General features: G+C 46.5%; 1 protein-coding gene across 1 annotated transcript in view; it reads left to right on the forward strand.

The window, feature by feature from the left end:
• LOC119161908 (uncharacterized) overlaps positions 1–15624 on the forward strand; it is a 120785-nt gene that overhangs the window by 25706 nt on the left and 79455 nt on the right. The window contains exon 2 of the mRNA XM_075880167.1: positions 10420–10581. Within this exon, the coding sequence (XP_075736282.1) occupies positions 10420–10581 (162 nt within the window). The remainder of the gene's footprint in view (positions 1–10419; positions 10582–15624) is intronic.

Here is a 15624-nt window from a genome sequence, read left to right on the forward strand (position 1 = left end):
TTTTTAGCGCTGTTTTCTACAGAACAATGACCGGAGAATATACAAAGCCCTGAGCTGTGTGACGAGAAGCGAAAGAACAAGGATTCGCTTCCCGCGACGAGCGGGCATTTTCTTTTTTTCATTATGAGAGAGGAACATGCAGAAAGCGAGGGAAAGAAAATAGAGATGAAAGGAAAGCCCGAAGCAGCACCTCGAGCGATCGCCGCCACTGGAGCTGCCAGCCAGGCAGCGCAATCGGACCTAAGCGTCCGCGCCCGTGTTACCAATCTGCTGCGAGTAATAAGCTTGTTAACGCCCTGCTTCCCGGAAGCCGCCTCCGCCACGGACGGGCGAGACCAGGAGAGCGGCTGAATTTAATCCAGCCTGCCTGCTCGGCCGCACTGCGTGCGAGGAGGAAGAGCCATCGGCAGCCGCTCATCGGCGCGCCGCCGGCTAGTGAGTGCGTGCGCACAGACGCACTTATACCATACGCGCAGTGTGTATAGACAGAGACTGCTTCGCCTCCCTTCCCTTCTGAGCTCCTCACCCAGCGTAGTCTCTCTTTTCTTCGGGTTCTCCTCATAGACCGCAATTAATTTGTGGCCTGGGGGGAATCCCCGAGCTCAAAGACAAATCATTCCCCTCTCTTCTTAAGCCCTCTGCGGCGGCTCGAGGTGAGAACAACGGAACCGGAGGATTTTCGCCGCTCGCGAGAGGCACTGAGAGTCGGGGAGGAAAACCCGCGGGTGAAAGAAAAAAACTCACAAAGAGGGAAGCAAACTCAGTCCCCCCCCCCCCCCCCCCCGCCGGCCACAGCCGCTATCTCGCCACGCCTGCCTGTCTCCTCGGATTGTATCCTTCCCCTCTTCTCTCTCAATCCAGCGTTGCGTACTGGCACTTTTTCTTTTCCTCTTCACTTCCTAGTGTTTGCCACCCGTCTTCTGGTTTGCCTCTTCACAAAACCAGTCTTCTTTCTTTTCTCATCGTGTTTCGCCCCTTTTGTTTTTCGCCGGTTTCGCTGTAAAAGCCACAACGAGGAGTGGAGGCGCGTAGACAGTGCTTTGTTGCGCCTGCCTGCCTCTATCCGTCTTAAGCAGCGCGCTCGCTTTTCCTTCCTTCTATGCCCTTTTGCTCTCCTTCGTTTCATCGGATCTCTGCTTGCGGTTGCGGCTCTCGCTCGGTATGTGGGGCGCATCTCGACGTGCCCGAGCTTCGTGCTTTGCGGATTTCGTTTCATTACGGGGGCATATACCCGAGTGCTTTTTTCTTGTTGAACTAATCAGTATTTGCTGCTTTTTTCCCTTCGCGTGCTCGTTTGCTATCTTCTTGTTTGTTTCACAACTTTGGCATATATGTTACTCCAACTGCGCAAGGTAGCAGCGTTCTAGGGAACCATGAATAACAAAAATAATATTATTGTTACGAGATGTATATTGAGTTGCCCTTTTTATAGAGCGCGGCTCTATTCCAAAAGACGCAAAGATTTTCGAAGCACGGACCACCATATCTGTGCTCCATAATCTCTGCTCTTTTCGAAAAGCAGCCCATAGATTTTTTTTTTAATATTTTGTCTAACCATCGTGGTCTGCCGCCTTATCTTGCAGTCACTTTCTAGGCGCTTTTGTTCGTATGGCATCCTTGGCACGGTGCAGTAAGGAGTGTGCAGGATGTAAAGTAAAAAAAAATATACGCTTTTTCTTACGTCGTTGTTTTTTTGTGAAAACAAATGAGAAACATGTTCATGCTTTCACCGTGACACGCTCAAGACGTTTCACATACTAGTTCAGTGACATCACTTCGTCACTTGTAAGATCTATCTATCTATCTATCTATCTATCTATCTATCTATCTATCTATCTATCTATCTATCTATCTATCTATCTATCTATCTATCTATCTATCTATCTATCTATCTATCTATCTATCTATCTATCTATCTATCTATCTATCTATCTATCTATCTATCTATCTATCTATCTATCTATCTATCTATCTATCTATCTATCTATCTATCTATCTATCTATCTATCTATGTGCATGTGTGTGCACGTGGAGTAAAATGACTGGTGCAATGTTGGATCTGAGCAGTTGCGGTGAAGAAAGAGTGCGCTCATCTAGAAACATTACAATCCTCAAATAAGTGGCACAAAGCCGACGTGTAACAGCCTTGTTTCAAGTTGCGGTACGCGTAGACTCATGACAGGTGCGAGCTGCGATACCACGGAAGTACAGTGCGTTCGCCTCCTTCCGCACCGTCTCCCTCTTTGTTTTCTCGGCCGAGTTAGAGTGGCATCACATAAGAGTGTCCCAAATGAGGGATCGTCTCCTGGTGGGATAAAATCTGCTGTCGGATTATAGCCGTGGCTCTCTTTTGTGTCTAGTTCCATCATAATAGTAGTATAGTAGAAGAAACAAACAAAAAAAACAGGCAGGAAAAAAGAACTATGATAACTCAAGCGCCTGATCAGCCTGGTCACAATAGTATCATTCCCGGCAAAATATTTCTTTAGTATTTTGTTTATTGTATTTTTACTTTCTGTCATTTGTAACAAGAGGCTTGGCTTTTATTTATAATATTTTTCCTGTATACTTAGATTTACGCAATAGTACGAAGATCCACAATGACGGAGCATGGGGAAGACGATAACGAAGCGCTTTGTGGCATGTTGCGGTTGTGCCGTGCGTGTGGTTCTTTTCACCATTGTTAATTATGTCTTACCAGCTAGAGTGAAAACTCGTTAGTTCGACAACCGTTAATTTGAAAAATCGGGTAATTCCGTTGGCGTTCTCTGGTTCCGGCAAGTCATGTATTGTTCACTGGCGTCAAACTCTCGTTCATTCGGTCACATTTGGGCACAGCCCCGTCAATTCGGATTATTCCCGAAGCATGCCGAATGCGAGGCGCCGCAGATGTGCGACGCAAAGAGCGAAAACGCCGTTCACAGAGAACCGAAACGAGGGGGTGCAGTCTAAATCGCCATCAGCGTGAACCGTATACGCTAACGCCACGATGTACAACGTTGTGGGCTGGTTTCGGATTAGTGCGTTTCAGAATATTTAGGATAGGTCGTAGATTTATTATGAAAAAAAAAGTCGGGAGTTGCGAATGCCGTGGCTTTCATGCTGCTCTTAATGCAAGACAAGTGCACAATTTGCGTGCTCATCAAGAAAATGAAGGTGCACTGACGGCAAATAAAGTTCTCAACTCTAATGATGAAATAGGTTTTTATCGATTGTTTTGTTGACACTTTTGATAGTACGGAATTTGGTTAATGCGGAAAATTTTTTCGGTCCAGTAAGCTTGAAATTAACGAGCTTTTAATGTATAGCCCATCAGCCAGTCGTCTTGAATATTCATTGCTATTAGCAAATTCAAACAATGTATCTCGCAATGATTACCTAAAAAAGTTTCGTTGCCGGCAGGAGCCGACTAGAAGAGTCGGTTGTTCCGTCAAGGTCGGTTTCTGACCAGAAGCTGTGAGCTCCACGATACCAGTATAAAGGCTGTGAAATAAAAATTTCACTCCATGCATATTGCTCCTAAACACAGGTGCACTCAATGAATATTTTTGTTCGGTGAATCTCGATTTGTGTTGAAATATTCCGAGTCTTTACAAAAAGGATATGGGTTTTTACGAGAAAATTTACTGTGAAGAAGTATATATTACAGCTAATCGGGATTGCCGTCCGGTGAATGACAAAGGGCACTTGCAAACGAAACTCTCCTTCTCCTTGCCCAAATTTACCTCATAGTCTATATTTTCGTTCGTAACAAAAGTTTGACGCTGACCGAAAGCTATCATTATTAGAATAGTTCATTAACACTTAGCGTGCGGGGAGTTTCGTCGGCACAGTCCTGATCAAAAACGTCTTCTCGATGATGACGAAGATAACAACGGCGATGCCCGTACTTCAATTTCGGAAGCTTTGAATACTTAATTGCTAATACTGGTATTTGGAGATTTAAGTCGATGTATTATTTAATTATAGCAGCTCGGAAAGTGCTTTTTTTCAAAAATAATGCTGGAATTGCCCCAATACTCGCGCAATTCTCCGTAATGAGTATAAGTCGTCATCAGAGGACAGTAACGACCAGGTCGCAATGGTGACAAGTAAACTTGGTCATCAGTGATAGTATGACGACAGTGTAATCGCTCACATGACAAAATAGCATTGTACATCTGCGTATGCTCAATCGTTGCGCATTTACTACGTGCAGGAAGCCGTACTACACCGTTCAGTATGAGATCATGCTGACCCTATACAGTGATCTAAATAGATCAGGAGCTTTGGCTATAGTCGGCGTGACGAAACGGGGAATTTCTAGTAAGAAACAAGCAACGGAATGTGACGACAAAGGGAACCCGCGCGCTACACGCAGCCCAAGCATCGGGGAAATTTCACGTACCGCTAGCAATGACCACGGCAATTTAAACCATCATATACATGCACAAGCCGTCACGTGACTTCAAGCTCTTCAAAAAGCCTTCGCAACCGTGGTCGCAGGTGAGGTCGTGCTTTTTGCATGAAACCCTGCTGTCTCCCAACATTACACGGGTGGCCCAGTCAACTCAAGCCAGAGTTTAAAAGTACAATGACGCACTCCACGACGATGCCGTCTAATCTTTCATACTTACTATTACACGGAGCAAGACACACTAACTTTTGTATCCAGCCTAATTTTTAATTAAGCCCTATTAATTCACTAAGTTTTGAAACAACAAAGCTAGGAGAAAATTTGTAATAATAAATATGTAGATCCACTGGCGAAATGTCCGATTGAACAGAGTCTAGCTTATTATCTATTAAGAATTTTTTTATTGCGAAACACAAAAAATACCACGTGACATGCCCGCGTGCTTGCCTTTGCGCCCCTTTATTCTAAAGCTCCCTAACCTTCAAAAAACGTCCAATAAACCAAATGCAGTGTAAAGAACGGTCTTATTATTTATGGCAGATAATTATGGGTAGAAGCGTTTACGCATCATTGCAATAGCTGGTCATGAAACAAGTATACTACATGCCAGCTCCACAACACATGCCGCCTACGTTAGCATCATTGCACAAGCTTGTTTCAGTGTGAACGATATTTATGGCTGTTAAACCCGTTTCTGTTGCTAATGTAAGTAAATCCCAAAAACAAACAATAAAAAGAGAGAAGTTCGAGAACTGAACGGGGCAAAATATTATACGCACATATACAGGGAGCAAGTGCGACTACGCCATGTCTGAGCACAAAAGGAAAGTTAACATTTGTGCTCTCCTGATAAAGTAACCACTTTTCGGCTTGAACAAGTGGCTCGATACATCCGATGAACGAGATATATAATGCGGCATAATGATGCATTACAGTGACCAAGAGTCGAATTCGTCCTATGTATATATATCTTTTTTCGGCGGCAAAGGCACTGGGACCAAATTACTTCCATAAAATAAAACACTTGCATCAAGTGAAGAGGAATAGTCCTAGGTGGTAGAATGAATGAAGATTTTGTAAATGACCCCCCAAAAGTATGAAATTAATGCAAATAAAGTTAGCAGTATTTAGGCATAAGTCACACTTTCTTCTGCCCTACAAACGCCACAATTGAACTTTTATACCCGCCAGCATGGGAAACAAATAAATAAAACAAAAGAAGTAAAGTGCACGACAAAGATTACGTTGCCTAATATCATAGCTTCGAAGAGTGCATATCCTATGAAACAGACAGAGCAGAAACGATGGCAAGAAACACCGATTCCACTCAAATAAAAAAAAAAATGTAGAGAAAAACGGGCAAAGCACATATAAAAGAGCCACAATATCGGATACGTACAAACCCGCGCGGAGCGCTGGGCCATGGCTTCACTGTCGGCCGACTCCGAGCTGTGAGCGATTTGCTGCATTATAAAAATAACGTTTGCACCGAGCCTGTAGCGTCCATGCGGGCGGCACGTTGCAAGCGAGCAAACAAGTGGACTCGCTTTCACTCTTCTCCTGCAGTCACCACCGCGCGAGGTGATGGCGTATATACACTCTGACAATAGCGGAACCGAGACCCTCCACCCTCCCCCCACTCCCATCGCCCCGCTGCAGCAAAAGCGTCGCGTCCTGTTACTGGGACAATCTGTTATCAGCGCGAGCCGGTGCGCCGATAAACAGAGACGTCGGCGGTGTCGGAGAGAAGCCCGGCGGCCGATGTTTAGGACGCCGGACGGGCCGAACGGGAGTCGTGGCGGCGGCAGCAGCGCTTACTCTGATGGCGCTGAATATTTGATCAGCTCCAATACGCGCGCCGCCACCGCTTCCGTGTGTGCTCTCTGCGATCGTCTTTTTCCAAATGCCATTACAGCCTCCTCTCTTACACTCTCATACTACAGGCCTTTGGCGGCCGGCCATGGCGTTTCCGGTCGGTCCACCAGCTCTGCCGCGAGGAAGAGTATAGAAAAGAAAAGAAAGTGAGTGGTGCGCAAAACGCCCCAGCGGCCGCCGTCAACCTGGCTCTTCCATTCAGCCGATGGGCGCTCACACGGCCGCCTGCAAGGCGTTCCATTATAAAACGCCGTTGTGGCAACTCGGGAGGACCCATTTCAAGACAGCAGCAAAGAGAAAATAACTGCTCTGCTTATTGGGGAGTCCTTGTGTGAGAGCATCCATTTCAAGGAAGACGAAACGTGGGAGACCCCGGGATATAAAGGGGGGCAGCAGGAAGAGTGCGGCTCGTTGTTTGCATCTTGTTTTTTTTTTCTTGTTTTTTACACACCCGCAAAGGGGTCCAACGGTTATTACAGTTTTGCTGGCGAATGAATTTGTAATGGTGCAGAGTGTTAGCAACTTTATTGTTGTCCGTCTTCCACCTCTCGTATTTCGTTCCCGTCGCGTTCTTCGAGCATCAAAGTAATGCACATATAAGTGGGGTGAGGGTGGAGTTGTCGTATTAGCTTGATAGATTACGAGGCGAAGGGATTAATGATGGAGACGAACGCAGGGAGGTCCAGAAGAGCGGGGATAACTGCTAGCCCCCACGATATAGCGTGCTGCCCTGCTAACAAACGAGTCAATTAGGTACGAAATAAAACAAAGGCTTGCCATTTTCCCTTGAGAGTCGCAAATACGCTTTCCCGAGCATACTACTTCAGGGCCGCATTATTGCATTGGTTTGCGAAGTACACTTCGGCCGGCTCAGAAATAATCATGCTTTATGATCACGTGTTATTATTCATACACTTCATTGTAATCTTTTTTCCTCATTTTTTCCTTGGTACGACTCGCTTTAAATAAAAAGTAATGAGGTCATTTCAACACATTGTAAATTTTGGAGTCTATATTTGAGCTTGTAACCCTGTGCGATGTTTCACAGCGCACAGACCTTAACGTCGTGGGGTGTTTATGTTTATAGGCTTCACTTCTAATAAGCTACACCGACCATAAAGAGACGGATTTTAAGCACAGTATGAACAACGCATGTTTTTGCCTGAATTGCCCTGTAAAGAAATAAGAAGGAACAAACAGCGATTACCCAAATGCACTGCAGAAATTCTGTAAATCAGCGTAGATTGCTGCGATCTTGACAACTTAGGACGTGTCCTGTATTCCCATTTTGCGATGTAGTTTTAGAGAGATGACAGCACCCATCACTGAACACTACGTGGCGTGCACACTTTTGATGTTCGATATACGCAAATATTTAGCTAAGCTGAGTGGGCGATAAAAGCGCACGAGTATTCCTCGTATGCGCAAGCCCGAGCATTGCACAACGCGAGCGAAATTAGGGTTTACCACAGCGATGAATGATAAATTAATCGCGGTACATTTCTGGTTCTTTGAAACACTATTTTGTACGCAGCCAATGGAAGCGACACTTACCGTAAAATTAAATGTGATTCGAGCAAGAACACGCCTCTGGTGCTAAAAGGCGCCTATTAGTATACCATAACTACAAAACTGCACGAAAAAGCGACAAGAAACATAGAAGGCCCACACACAAGCGCAGATTATTTAACAACTGAAAGTTTATTGAAGGATACACATATAAAACTAACAAAAAAGTATGACGTGAAAGATTAGAGGTTAGCAGTGAGATAATCTATATTTAGTTGGTGCAAAGTGACTGAAGTCCTCGCAACACATGCACGTGTCACCATGTACTTGAGTATATAAAAAGCCTCAGCAACTTCTCTCGCTGTCCTATTCCTGTGCCAGGACAACACCCTTGTTTCGAGAAGTAATGGGTAACACTTGCTATCCCTGCAATGTTGCAATACTGCAATACCTGCTAGTTATACATGTGTATCCTTCAATGAACTTTTAGTTGGTAGTGTGTGCTTGTGTGTGTGCCTTCTCTGTTTCCTGTCGCTTTTTTCGCGCAGTTTTGTAGTTCGGAATCATCAACTCGCCCGGCGTTCAGTGCTCTTAGTATACCATGCAGATAAGCTATTGGCTACCTCAGCCCAATTGTCATTTCTGAGAAGAGCTGACACACAAAGCGGACAAGGCTAGGGTGAGTTAAGGCAACATTTACATGCAGAATAAACAGAGGCGTCACATAGCCCCGCCGTGGTGGTCTAGTGGCTAAGGTACTGGGCTGCAGACCCGCAGGTCGCGGGTTCGAATCCCGGCTGCGGCGGCTGCATTTCCGATGGAGGCGGAAATGTTGTAGGCCCGTGTGCTCAGATTTGGGTGCACGTTAAAGAACCCCAGGTGGTCGAAATTTCCGGGCCCTCCACTACGGCGTCTCTCATAATCATATGGTGGTTTTGGGACGTTAAACCCCACATATCAGTCAATCAGAGGCGTTACATATCCTGCACTGGAGCCGAAAGCTCGATAAGTGCGCCCTGAAATGCGATGGGGACGCGTGATTTCTTCGCTCGCTCTTTCCGTCTCTCCGCGCGGCTTCGTTATTTAAAACCCCTGGCATCTGTTTGGTCGGCTAGTAGTTTGAAGCCTCCAACGACAAACCACCGTTTATCGCTTGTTGGAATTGAAACTGTGGATGAGAGGACTTGCCGCTCTTTGCGTGAGGAATCAGCACTGCCATGGTTACGTCAGGCGCACCGGCTGAATTGCCGTTGCTTGCTTGAGACACCCGCCGTGGTTTCCGCCCGTAGGATGAGGCATTTTATCCGGGTTGACGCCATTTACATCAGGCGTTCTAGCGGCTTGAATATCGCGCTGAAGCAGCGAAGCTCGAATGGGAAGCCCTGACATAACGGCGCGCGCAGCTGCAGTTCCGCATGTTTCAATGGCAATCGGGCAAAGATTTTTTAAAGCGGAGTAATCTTGCTAACCTATAGCATCGTCTACGAATAAAAGGTTTTTGATCCGAAGCATTAGGATGACTTAGAAGTTCCGACGTGGCTTGAAGTTTGATTTTGTTTTAACGGAAGGGAGACGTTGAACAGATACGAAGGGCTGCATGCTCGCAGTTCGGGTGCTTTCTATACGAGCAGTTGTATTCAGTAAATGGTGTTGAAAATGCCCTCAATCATCATATAAACCTGGAAGACCGGGAAGTCTGCGAAACAGATGGGTAAAACAATCCCACATTCCATAGCATAACACGGGATCTACACATTGACGTCTCAGACGTGGAACAGTAACACATACACTGCGATTCATTGATTCATACTAGGGGTTTAACGTCAAAAAACCACCATAAGATTTTGAGAGACGCCGTAGCGGAGGGCTCCGGAAGTTTGACCAAGTGGGGATTTTTAACGTGCTCCCAAATATGACCACATGGGCGTATACAACATTTTCGCCTCCATCGAAAATGCAGTCGCCGCAGCCGGGATTTGGATCCCACGACCTGCGGGTGAGCAGCCGAGTATAGCCACTAGACCACCACATATCACCATATGTGCACGACTTAGCAATATTTATTGCAAGTTGTGTTTACCGCATATTAAACGTGGTCAGAACATTGTAGCGACGCCAAATGAAGGTCGCTGTCCGGATGAGTATAACATTTGCCCGTTTTTGCCTTGCTGTATACTTTGTATGGCCCGGGGGTAGGGAAACCTGTCAAGCCTGATCTACAGCTTTTTTGTCTGTACCCACCAAGCTCTATTGAATGTCTTCGAAGCTGAAAAAAAATCCTGATTGCTTGATTGATAGATAGATAGATAGATAGATAGATAGATAGATAGATAGATAGATAGATAGATAGATAGATAGATAGATAGATAGATTGATTGATAGGAAACTGTGTTCAGAAAATGTGGTTGCGAAAGACAGGAATGTTTTTTCAACCGAACCATGAGATATGCAGATGACGGGCATGCGATATAGCATCTACTCTGCTGTTGTCGATGCGATCATAGTTGAACGATGCATGTATAGATTCTGAATCGGGTGACGCGCGAAGAGGTGTGCTACACGCGCCCTGCCTTTACCGACTTGCGCGCGCTGTTGGCTTTCTTTTCAAAGCGATGTTTACCAACGTTTACGTGGTGCAGGAGGCTTGCCGACCCTGTCGGGTCTTCCCCGCCCGGGCAACTGGCTTCTAGACCCGCTGTTGCCGCCGCTGTGGCCGATCGGTCTGCGGGCAGACCAGCCGCCTCCGCTGTGGCCCTTCCTGCACCTCTACCCGCCTTCAGATGGCCACCTGCTCTCTCCCGGTGAGTGCGTATACTGTTGCGAAGCGCGCCTCCGACGACGTTACGAAGGACGCCGTGAATCTCACCGCTGCAACCACTGTTTCGAAAGACGGCGACGCCAACACGGTCCCGAAGGCGCCACTGCTCCGATCTCCACCGACCCGGTCACCAGCCGTTTGGTAGCGTAGTTTTCTCAGCTCGCGACTGCTTTTGCGCAGAGCTGATAGACGAGCGGACGAGACGACGGTGCGTTAAACAAGGTTTATGTACAGCATATATACAGATGCGTTACAAATTCGGCACTGGCGCTGACAGCTTAGAGACCCGAAGAGCCGAGCTCTCCTTTCAAACCCATAGGTCTACTGCTCGCGACGCGCCGCAGGGCTTCTTTTATATGCACCGGGTAGATTCTTTGGGTAACCAAATGTCCAACCAGAAGCGCCGCTGGTCGTGAGGTCAGAATCCTGCAATGGCGTCGCCACTGGGCCGCGTCTTCTCATCGAATCTGGAGCCGCTGCGCTGCACGTGGCTGCACCCAAGGACGAGTGACGTCGCCACGCATTGCGTCAGACTCGCCAGACAGGAAGGCGCCGGGTCGCTGGCTGAGGTGACTCACTGCACGTGCGCGGCAGAAAGGCGCCGCCACGTGATGACGCCGTTGAGTTGTTCGCGTCAGGCGGGCTCGCGGGCAGGCCTTGACACAGATTGCCTTTTTCAGAGGCATGGACGTTCGCTGTGGACTCGCAGGCATAACAGTATGCCTGTCGCGCGTCCATCAGGTCTTCTGGTGCCGTACTTCTAATCGCACCTTTCAAGTGGTTTCAATACCACGCTGTTACGAAAATCGCTAACTATGCGGAGTGCGCCCTAATGACTGGAGCCATAGAAAGTCGTTAGCCGAAGCATCGCGTTAGTCCTGCTTCAGTTGTGAAAATAAACATCGAAGTGCAAGGCGCGTTAGCGCTACACGATGGAATACCCACTGCAAAAAATATAAAAAAATCGCAGTAAATCCTCGGAGTGAATGATTCTGAGTGGGGTAAAGCGTCGGAGGGTTTTATAGGTAAACCGTGAATCGTCTGTTCATCCATCTGTCTGTCCGTGCATACGTCCGTCCGTCCACCTGTCTGTCTGTCTGTCTGTCTGTCTGTCTGTCTGTCTGTCTGTCTGTCTGTCTGTCTGTCTGTCTGTCTGTCTGTCTGTCTGTCTGTCTGTCCGTCTGTCTGTCTGTCTGCGCCACCGGTGGCTACAAACGATGAAGGAACGAACGGGGGACGCCATAAGCAGCTTTGCCCTTAAAATAAAACGAAAACGTACTACGTCATTTGACTGAACATTGGTCACCCTTCAAGGTCGGAGGTCAGAGTGACAGAGCGACTCTGAGTAGTATTAAGCTGGAGTTATGGCTCATATCCGCGTTGCTCTGAATTCATCAGGCGAATGTGTGGGCGAATGTGGTTCTGTGAGAGCGCTGTGAGACACTCACTCAAACGTATCACTCTTGTCTTCATAAAATGCTCCGTGTGCTAGCAACACTGGTCGAAAAAACAAAGATGGCTGCGCCTAACATGGTCAATGCGGCACTTTCGCTTGGCGCTGTGCTAACGTTTGTTCATTGTGGCGTCGAATCGCGTTGCTTTGTTAAAGCCGAAACGGTGCTGGCCGCGGACCGTCTCATTTTCATCGGCGTAAATGATTTCACTGAGGAATCAGCGGGAATAGTTGCGCTGTGCGAACAAACATCGTGCCTCTTTGGCGAACCGCATTCGATTTTCTTTCAAGTTAAAAAGGACATGTCCAAGGAGCTCAAAGTCGAAGAAGGCCAATACTCATGCGTTGTGGGCCTTTCCAAAAGACGCAAGCACTTTTGCGCAGCGTTGCTGAACTTCTACAGGAAAGACATTCTCATTTCTTGAGGTAACTACGCTGCGACGCATGCTGCCAATCGTACGCATCCCAATGAGTTCCGTTGTCCCGTCAAAAACTCAATACGCACGCCACTCACTAGATTATAAAACGGAGCTATGCCTGAGACACTGTATATTGAGATAAGGCAAATCGTAATTTTGAGTGTAGTAGGAGTGCTTCTTTCTTTCCGTTCACCGATTTCTTGTTATTAGGTGTCTATGAATAAGGTCATTCATCTGAATAAAGGCATTCATATTAGGTGTCTATGAATAAGGCATTCATCAAGCAGTGACAGAACTATACGCTGCCATCTTTCCACCACGACGCCACGCATTGCGGCACCCTGTCTCTAGACGTCGCTTTCTTTTTTTTTTCGGGATCGCGTGCGTGGCATGGCAAAAAAAAAAAATTGGCCCCGGTCTGCATACAACATTGCAAATGCCATCGAAAGACGAGTCTTGCGTCTGGAGAGAGTGAACAAAACATTTATTTGATGCTCTGCGCAAAACAATCGGTGAAGGGTATTCAGGAGGCGCTGCGTTAGAGTGCCTCGAGTGTGCAGCGGAGGCGAACGAGTGCATTGAGGCACATCAGACACGAGCGCCATCTGGCTGTTATCTTCGAAAACGAAGGAAGGCACGCGCGCGCCTGCGGAGAAAGATGCGTGCCATTTTCGGAGGCGATAAGGTGTAAAACACAAGGCGACGAGCAGGTGCCTCCACCGTGTCATTTTAGCAAAGCGATGGTAACACTTGCCTTTTTGAGCACCGCGTTGCACTGTCAGTGCAGCGTATTTAACACTACGGTCCTTTGAATGACTTGTGTGCGTATTCTCTAGAATAAAGGTACACATACAAAACATCGACGTGTTGTTATGGTACCTCAGATATGCGCAATGATTGGTTTTTAATTAACTATCGCACAAGTATGACCGCTGGATCTTGAGCATTTTGGGTGGGTGCTGCGGATAGGGTCGACCGTTTGAGGTATCGTTAAGAGCGCACAAACAGACAAATGTACAGGCAGATGGACCAAAAGTTTTTTGTTGAAGGAGGAGCTGCGTGACCGCTTCTCAACGCGCACAACCTGCTAACATGTCTCCTTTCAATGCGTACCCTGTTAGTGCCGTTTACAAGCGCGGCTGCCAGGTGGTGAGCGCTCAGTTGGAGTCGCGAATTGACAGCATGATCGTTTCTTTTTGTGAAACCGATTTCGTGCTATATAAAGAATCAAGTGCGTTGGGTTTCAAGCTTCAAATTTTTCGTTCCCGTTTACTATACTATAGCCAGCCACCTGGATATAATGCACCAGAATGACCGATGACAACCATGCTCATCTTCAATAAAAATTGGTCCAACATAGAATCAACGACTGCTACACTCGTCATAGCTGTGTTTGCTCTTGATAGATAACTATTTTTGCCTACGTTTTGTCATTAGTGTCTTGTCTTTCGATTTATTGCCATCATTCACTATATTATCTTATGGCAGAGCCATCTTAAAGCTATTTTTATTACTGAAGTTAGTAAAGTAAAGGAACCTGATTGAAGGGAAGTAACAGTGTCGGTTTATGAAGAAAAAAAAAAGCTCTACAAGCACAGCGAAAAACGTAACTTTTAGTAAATTTAGTACAATGTCCTTTATTTCTCTTTAGAAAAGGGTTAATTAGTTTCTTCAAGCGACATACCATTCGTGGCGACGAAATCATCTTCCGTTAATTATATATTTTTTCAGTGAAGCTGTTAGCCTGTATAAAGGCTAACATATATATATATATAAATATATTTATATATATATATATACATATATATATATATATATATGTGTGTGTGTGTGTGTGTGTGTGTGTGACGTAGGAAGGCAGTGACTGATGGTAGAGGCAGAGGATGAAGAAGTGCTTATGGAATAAACATGGCGTATGAGCCAGGTGACGTCGCCCCTTTCATTGTAGCGTTACACGAGTCGACAGGATGGAGAACTAGCAGCCGCTTCATCGACCAGCCATCATCATCGAACACCTCAGCAAGACGCAGTGACCGAACGTGGACCACGCAAGTGCATCCCAACTCTACACCATGACCAGCATCATGACAGCACCATGATCTGACCTTGACATCCCGAGGTACACCGGATCAGCGGACGATGGACCCGTACAAGACTGGTTCAACTTATTCGAGCTCCACGCCGCCGCTGCACCCTGGTCGGAACGGGAGATGGTCATCAACTTTAGTGACTACGTCTCCGGTGAGGCTTTCAAATTTTACCTCACCCACATCTTCGAGAACGATGAGTCTTCGAGGAAGATCAAAGAGGAAATGATCACCTGTTTCAAAGATTACGATAAAGATCTGTCCGCACTGCATCAGCGGAAGGCTTCTCAACTCACCCATCACAGTTACGCGATGTCTTTCCGCCGTAAGCCTATTTTCCAAACAAAAACTTAGAGAAAATATACCATCATTGTACCATCATATGACTCTTCCGAAAAAAAAAAAAACATCACGCAGTCCAACACCGACTGGTAACGTGCACATCACAACAGACAAAGTAAAGCATCTGTATACCGAAAGGAATCTAGACCAATTCGCCAAAAGACTGAACCTAAGGTGGGCTTTCCCAAGAGCAACAAAATCGGCATTTTCAACGTGTTCACTGCACCACAACACTTCAGATGTTACTGAACCACCCGAATCATTTGATGATTCGTGTCACACAGAAGGCCCAGATGGTTTCCAACGTGTGACGGCATTTACGCGTGACGAGCTGGGGAATCCTCACAATACCAGCCCGCACCCTGACGTTCTGGACCAGAGTCTTTCGACAGACATTCTCAGCCTAATCACGCTGAAAAAAGAAAAAAATATACGCCAACAGAACCACCTCAAGCCATGTTTGTTGTGCTCTCATCGTCAAGTGATGACACACATGCGAGTCAAAACACTGCAGAAATTTCGAGTCCACCAACGCCGGCGCATTGTGAACAGACAGAAGCATTTACAATCAATGATGACACACAACCAACTTGGGAGCTTTCTCATCAGTCTGTCACGCTGCTTTCATCGCAAGACAAGCCCAGCAGTAGAGTATCGACTACCGACTATCAACTGATCACATCATCGCGCAAAGAAAAAGACTCATGTTCCTGAAAGATACCCAT

Source organism: Rhipicephalus microplus, chromosome X (assembly GCF_043290135.1).
Source record: "Rhipicephalus microplus isolate Deutch F79 chromosome X, USDA_Rmic, whole genome shotgun sequence".
NCBI classification, from domain to species: Eukaryota; Metazoa; Arthropoda; class Arachnida; order Ixodida; family Ixodidae; genus Rhipicephalus; species Rhipicephalus microplus.